The sequence below is a fragment of the Varanus komodoensis genome, unplaced genomic scaffold (genome assembly GCF_004798865.1).
Source record: "Varanus komodoensis strain SLA01 unplaced genomic scaffold, ASM479886v1 scaffold33, whole genome shotgun sequence".
NCBI classification, from domain to species: domain Eukaryota; kingdom Metazoa; phylum Chordata; class Lepidosauria; order Squamata; family Varanidae; genus Varanus; species Varanus komodoensis.
Window position 1 is genome coordinate 7,202,017 of NW_025335817.1, and position 7,442 is coordinate 7,209,458.

The 7,442-nt window shown below is 43.2% G+C and overlaps 1 protein-coding gene across 2 annotated transcripts in view; it reads right to left on the minus strand.

The window, feature by feature from the left end:
• The window catches only part of SECISBP2L (SECIS binding protein 2 like), a 38,241-nt gene extending 33,545 nt beyond the window's left edge, over positions 1-4,696 (minus strand). Inside the window, exon 1 of one of the 2 annotated variants that reach the window (XM_044438741.1) lies at positions 4,382-4,696. In XM_044438741.1, the coding sequence (XP_044294676.1) occupies positions 4,382-4,405 (24 nt within the window). In that variant the 5' untranslated portion in view covers positions 4,406-4,696. The remainder of the gene's footprint in view (positions 1-4,381) is intronic. The other variant, XM_044438742.1, reaches the window with a different exon arrangement.
• Positions 4,697-7,442: the final 2,746 nt, after the last annotated feature.

A 7,442-nucleotide genomic window follows, 5' to 3' on the forward strand; every position in this document is an offset into this window, starting at 1 on the left:
TTTCCACAACTGCTGGAGTTCATTGTTCTTACCTTTGAAGAAAATTCAAGGAAACAACTGCAAAAAGTAGGAGATACCATTTGCAAATGGATATGTAAAAAGCAAAGGTTTACTCATCATTGTGCTTGTGCTCCACAGAATCAAGGATGTTTCCAGCGGGTTGCAGAAACTTGTCTAACACAGTTATCTTTAGCAATACTCATCTGAAGGAATGCTAGTAGCCCCTTTCCCTCTATGTTTTCTGCTGCCAAATGAATGCCTCTCTCTCAGGCAGTTGTGGTTTCTGCTGAGAAGTGCGAGATTCTTGCTTTTATACTATTTAGTTTAAGGCTTTTATGCCTACTACCTTGAATTCTAAAATGCAGCAGCTACTCATACTTTTTACACATAAGTAACAGGATGATAGTTGACACGTTTTAGTTCTGCAGTGACTTTCCTTCCATCATATGCATTGGTTACTGGGAGAAATGGGAAACTAAAACATCATATATGCAACCATTTACTTTGTGGGAACTTTACCAAAACGTATGGAACTGTTCAGAGCTACCTTAAAATTAGTAGTTTTTAGAATGACTATGAACATTCTCCTAACCTATAATAAATAGGCATGGTGCAGATTTGTGCATCTAGAGAATTTTAAAAGAAACAGCTTGCACAAGTAGGGCCATGTAACATACATCATTGTTTTTTTCTGATATGAGCTTCATACCAGATAGTTATGATGCTAATAGCTATCGCAGAATGGCAATCATGTATAAACCAGCCCCTAGTCCAATACATTTCAGCAGAATTTCTTTCCAGGTGGATGTACACACAACTCCAATTGCGATCCACCTATAAATCAATAAACCCTTTAATTCAGAGCAATTAAATTCAAAACCAATATAGTTCCATGTTTACTAACATCACCAAATGTGAAGTGAGAAATTTATTTTAGATTAGCTTCTTTAAATGCTGTTTACCCACCTGATTCCTATCCTATCTAGTCTTTTCATTACATCAGATTTAATAAACCTATATGCAGAATAAGCCAGGTAAAATTTAAGGGTTGTATCCAATTAGCCCCTCCTGATGGAAGATTGAATGAGAACAGGAAGGAGGGCACTTCCTTCTACCCTGGCAAACTTCCTGTCCTGCATGCCCGCAGAAACTGCTAGGGAGTTTTGGGGGATCCTCTGGAACATACCTGAAAGTGGTAAAGACTGTAGGAGTGGGAGAGGAGGGGGAAGTCCAGTCATGCAAATGGATTTCATGTAAAAAAGAAATCCTAGATTTTAGAGCTTTTTTCCATCAGGATCAACAGCTAATGCAAATCTCTTACAACAGCAAATTCAATCATAAAGTTATGCGTGTCCTCAAATGTCAAGGCAATAACTTTTGTAAGCGCATAACTAGTTCAGAATGCATAACTGCCTAGAAAAGCTTTCCAGCAGCTTGCTTTCCTCTACTTCCTTTGGCAGAGTTGGACTGCAATCCCGTGCATAGCTGCTTGGGAGCAGGCTCCAAGAAACACAACAGGGGTGTTCCAAGTACACCAGGTCTGAACTATTATTGTGGACAGCCACACCTCCAACTTCTACAGGGGAAGAGGCTTCTAAGTTGCAGACCAGGAAAGTGGCTATAAGACAGGTGGCTCCTGATAGGGGCTCAATGTGAATCTCTGAAATTACCACAGAACAAGCTCCTTAAACATATAGGTTTCTTTTGGCCTTGCCACCTAGCAACCAAAACTATCTCATTAAGAAAAGTGCCTTCTGCTCAAAACACTATTAAACAACTGATCAAAGAGGACCAGAAGTCTCAAAGCCCTTCTCCCTACCCTTTTGACCTCTTACAGGAAAAAAATGTCATAGGAATAGTAAGCTGTTTTAAATCAAGTCAGACTATGGGTCCATTTAGCTCACTATTATCTACACAGATTGGCAGCAGCTTCTCAGTATTTCAGAGAGCAGTCTTTGCCCTACCTGCCAAATGCTTGGGATTGAACTTGGACCTTTTTGCATACCGAGCAAGTGTTCTATTCACTCAAATCAAGTTACTTGAATTCCATCTACTTTGTATCTTCAGACTGTCTCCAGCTTTTCTCTCCTATATCTATGTCTGATCACTACAATTCAGATACTGGTATCCTGAAAAGATATGAAAACCACAAGGAAAATATTGCAAGAATGGAATGTGCAATTATGTCTTCTTATTTCATGAAGTCAACTCAAGATTAAATATAATCTTTTCTAATTAATCCACAACCCTGCCCAGTAATATATTGCACATGGCTTACTGACAATCTAACAACATTTTTAGAAGCCGCAGAAAATAAACTCCTGTAAAAAAACTACAGCTGCTACTGAATGCCTGCTATTAAACATTCAACTGGATAGGACTGCCCTATCTGGCTGGGACATGCTGGGATTTGTAGGACTTTTTTCTACATGTGCACAGGATTGAACTCCAAAATGATGAAAATCAGACAGCTGTATTATTTATAAGCAACTAGTATAACCTGAAGGCTTTATATGATAACAGTCATAGTCTTCCACAGTAGAAGACTGTCATTGCACAGTATGGCAATCATGCCTCAGTTTAATATGCCAAATTATACACAAACCATTTGCCAGTTCATGCAGTCCCTCTGTGGTTCATCTTCCTAATGAATCACACTTTCTCATTTAACCCAAGCAGCAAACAATGGTTTGTAGAATCTTACACCACCATCTAAAGCTGGATTAAAATCCTAGTTGTTCTAAAGGTAAGAAGTGCCATTTCCTGGTTCAGACAAAACAGAACATTTGGCTAGAGATTTCCTAGCATTGTTGTACACCACAAAGGAAAAACCTAACAACATGCATGTGTGGACAAGGCTTGTTCATATCTCAGTTTAGTAAGTCATCCAAATTTGACCAGGGCTTTGTTTCACTAATACTAAGATATAAACTGTATGTTGTAAGTATGTTGGCAATGGTGTATTTACACCTTAAAAGCAAAAATCAGACCTGAGAAGCAGCAAGTTTGAATGGAGGTAGAAGGGTTATTTTAAAATTTTCTTGTAAAATGTTTTTCAACTATAGGTCACTCTAGTGCCACCTCCCCTGCACAGAACTGCAACTGCTTGTTTACTCTCATCCATCGTACGCACACATTTGGAAACTGACTCTCAGCCTAACCTGCCTCACAGGGTTGTTGTGAGAATAAAATGGAGTGGAAGATTATGTAAGCTGCCTTATTTATTTCCCACCTTTTTCCTGAAAGAAATGCAACAAATTAATACAGAAATAAATGCAGAAGGAAATTATCTTAAAGGATCACAATTTTGAGATGAGAACTATGGGAAAGGTTAAGCAGCATATTTCCCTTCTACTTCTGTGTTCAAAGAAGTACACCCACCCCTTCTGTCCCATCCTTTTTCTAACCTCACCTTATACATTTTCCCCCTTTTGTGCTGCAGTTCGCAGCTAAGTTATTCTGTTAATATAAAAAGAATTTGTCAGACTAATTCTTTCTAGCCCAAGGCCAAAATAAAGTTGTTTAAATCACTGTTTTCTTTTTCAACAGGTCTGTAAACTTTAACGCTAAAAGAGCGCACGGCATCTCCCGTTACAAAACTCATAAGGTTGCCGAAGGCAACCCACTATACTCTAATTCTTAATCCCCCCCAATCCTTTGTCATATGGAAACAATACAGCTGGCTTGCTGTGCAACAAAAGTATTTCAAGTATTCGATATCAGATTGATCCAGATAATATAACTATCCATCCAACCTACAGACTTCAATAGCAGGCAACTTAATTGTCATCCCCCGCCTACAACTATGCAAGTACATGTAACACTGTTTATTCACTCGCAGCCCTTGTCTCTGCCACATTTACCTTCCCGACTGTAGAATTTCGACTGTAAGCTCCTTGGAGGCAGAGGGGTTCGTGGGTGCGAGTGCATGTGAATGTCTTACGAAATCCTGTAAAGCACTCTGTATGTCGAAAGCGCTGCATAACTACAGCAACAAATAACCCCACCCAGACCTGCAATAAATCCTTTTAAATCCCTCACTGCTCTAACCGTTCACCTAATTCTCTCCAGCCTGAACCTCTGCCCCCTCCCCCAGTGGTTTCTTCTTTCTACCACACCCTTTATCTTTACAGAAAGCGTCTTCTCGCTATACAGCCACAATTTCATTCTCACAAGCGGTATCCCCCCCCCACCCCCCGCCACCAATTGCTGCGCTCCCCCACCTCCATTTGGTCATCCCCTCACGCGCCCCACTAACCGCTAGAGTCAACTCCACCAGCAGACCCCTCCCCAGGGGAGAGAAACCCCCGCGTCGCCTAGCAACCCCCTCTGTCTCGAGGCGGCGGGGGTGCGTCGCAGACTCCTAGGACCCCCTCCCTACCTGGCCACCGACGGCTTTGTCCATGACTCCAGCAGCGCGAGCGCACCGGGCCGGGGGAGGCGGCGCTACTCCTACTAAGGCTCAGAAGGGGCGGCAGGCCGCTTTCCCCATGGCTCCTTCTTCCTCGCTGACAGGCTTCCGCTCACACCCAGCGCGGCGGCGTCGATTCCGCGGCAGCTGACCTGGCTCCCGAACAAGACCCGGCTACGCCACCAGCGTCGGCTGGCGATGAAGGAGGCAGCCGAGGAGAGAAGCGGGTGGGGGGCCTCGTCGGGGACGGATCATCTGGGACGGAAGCCGACGGGGGCCGTCCTGCGCATAAAGCGTTGGTTTAAAACGCCCTCCCCTGAGCCGAGCCTCCCGCCCACCTTCGCCGTCGTCGCCTAGCAACGAGGGGCCTGTGAGATTCGCTCGGAGGGCCGCGGCCAACGAACTTGGCTTGCCTGGAGCCTGAGCTAGAGCACCTCAGTTTTTCGGGTGGGGAGACGCGGCTCCGTACACACAAACACACACGCCCCGCTCCTGGGAGGAAGGCCCAGTCGTAGACGTGCAGAGGGATGGCCCTGCGGGGCGGCCCTAAAGCAAGCTGTGCTGGAGCGGCGTTCAGGGGAACCAAAGTTGCAATCCGGTACGGACTTACGTGGAAGTAAGCCCCATTGAACTCAGCGGGACTTACCTCTGAGTAGGAATGTACGAACCCTCGCCCTAGTTGGTTAGGCGGCTATCCTTCTACAACCCGGGCAAAGTACCGGGAGAAAGTTTTTTTCTTAGAAGAGAAAAGGAAAAAACTAGGGCTGCAAAGTTGATTCCTCAATCCTAAATGTGTCTACTCGGAAGTAAGTCCAGTTGAGTTCGACGAGGTTTACTTCCTCCTGGTAAGTGAGTGTGACATACCAGCCATAGTTAGAGAAATGAATTGGAAGAGCAGATTTTATTTTAATTACGAATTATTTATATGTATTTATGAATTGAGTAGATTTCTATCCCATGTTCAACTTGCTGTACATGATTCCATGCATTTTTTAATCCTCAGAACAATCCCGCTAGGCAAGTTATGCCGAGAGAGGTGGACTGGCCCAGGTGAATTTCATAGCAGAGCCTGAAGTGCCTGATCTTGCCTAATCTTGGAAGCTAAGCAGGGTCAGGCCTGGCTGAAATCTGCATGGGTCACTTAAAATGATGTTGGACCTCCCAGAGAGCTTTGGCTACGGGCAGTATAGAAATGTAATGTGTTAATAATAATCGTAAGTGGGGATTTTAGCTCAGCCCTTCAAGCATAATTCCATGGCTGTTACATGACAGGAGAGGTTAGGAAATATCTTTTCTGCAATGGTGATACACGTACTTTGTTACAATTTTCCCGTGAGTGTTTGGATTATATTTCTACACACAACACACACAGCTTTAAAAATAAAATCTATGCAAAGTGTGGGAGGGCTGTGAGGTTGTTTCACAGTTTCCCCATAAATGTTTTTAAAAATACTGTATATTTCTACTATATTACCTGTCAAACAACTGTTTGATCCCTATGTAACTTGACACAACCAGTTAATCATAGCTCATACAATGAATCAACAAAGGTATCTTTAATCTAGTGATTGCCCTTCTTTTAACATTTTATATTTTTAATGTCTAATTTTAATTTTTGTTCCTGTCGCTTTATGAAATCAATGCTTTAGTCCCAAATGGGCACACTTCTGTGGAAATAAGTTCTAGTGATTTCAGTAGCACCATCATGGGTAAATTAAGGCCAGTCACCACTTTGCCAGTGCACATAATACATTTCTGATTATTACTTATTATTTCTTCATCACCATAAATGTAAATAATGCTTTGCCAACTAACATAATCAAGCAATGAATGATAGCTCCTTGAACTTAACCTAAATCTCCATTATTATTTTTTTGCTTTTATAGCCCACCTTTTTTCTTCTTGAGAGGAACCTAAGGTGGCTTTCACAGTCTTCTTTTCCATGTTTATGCTCACAACAACTCTGACATCCAGTGCTGTGGGGTGATTGGCATGTTGTACTGGAGACCTGATGGATCTGTGTTCTAGAGCCCACTCAACCATGAAGCTCGCCAGGTGGCTGTAGGCCAGTCACTTAGCCCCAGTCTAACATAGAATCATAGAATAGTATAATTGGAAGGGGCCATGAAGGCCATCGAGTACTACTCCCTCCTGCTGCAGGACACCAAGTTACACCATCCCACTCAGATGGCTGTCCAGTTTCTTTCTGAATGTCTCTAGTGTGGGAGAGCCCACCACCTCTCTAGGCAGCTGGTTCCACATTAGTATTGCTCTGACAGTGAGGAAATTTCTCCTGATGTCCAGCCTGAATCTGGGTTGCTGCAACTTGAACTGATTATTTCGTGTCCTACACTCTTGCGTCTGCAAGAGGAGACCTTGACCTTCCTCTTTGTCACAATCTTAGAGGTACTTATACAGGGATATCAGGTCCCCCTTCAGTCTTCTCTTCTCAAAGCTGAACATTCCCAGTTCTCTCAGTCTCTCCTCACAGGGCAGTGTTTCCAAACCCTGGATCATTTTTGTTGCCCTCCGCTGGACCCTTTCTAATTTACCTGCATCTTTCTTAAATCTTGACACAGTATTCCAGGTAAGGTCTGACTAGTGAGGAGTAAAGAGGAACTACTACTTCTCGTGATTTGGAAGTAATACTTATGTTAATGTATCGCAAAATAGCATTTACCCCTTTTGACAGCTGCATCACATTGTTGGCTCATGTTTAGTCTATTGTCCAGAATTACTCCAAGATCTTTTTCTTGTTCAGTTCTGTTGTGCCTTGCTTCACAGGGCTTTTGTTGTGAGGCTAAAATAGAGTTAGGCAAACTTGCTTGGGTTCCTTACATGAGGAAGAAGGTGGCGGACGATGTAATAATAATAGCCTGAGAAACAGTGACCAGCCCAGCATCACAGGGAGCCTCATGAATTATGAGAGTGTTGAACTAGAATGTTCTAGTCCCTAACTGCTATGCCACATTTTTTCTATTTAGGAGGCAAGCAAGTGAGGGGAGGGGAGATAAGGGGAACAGAAGGAGAG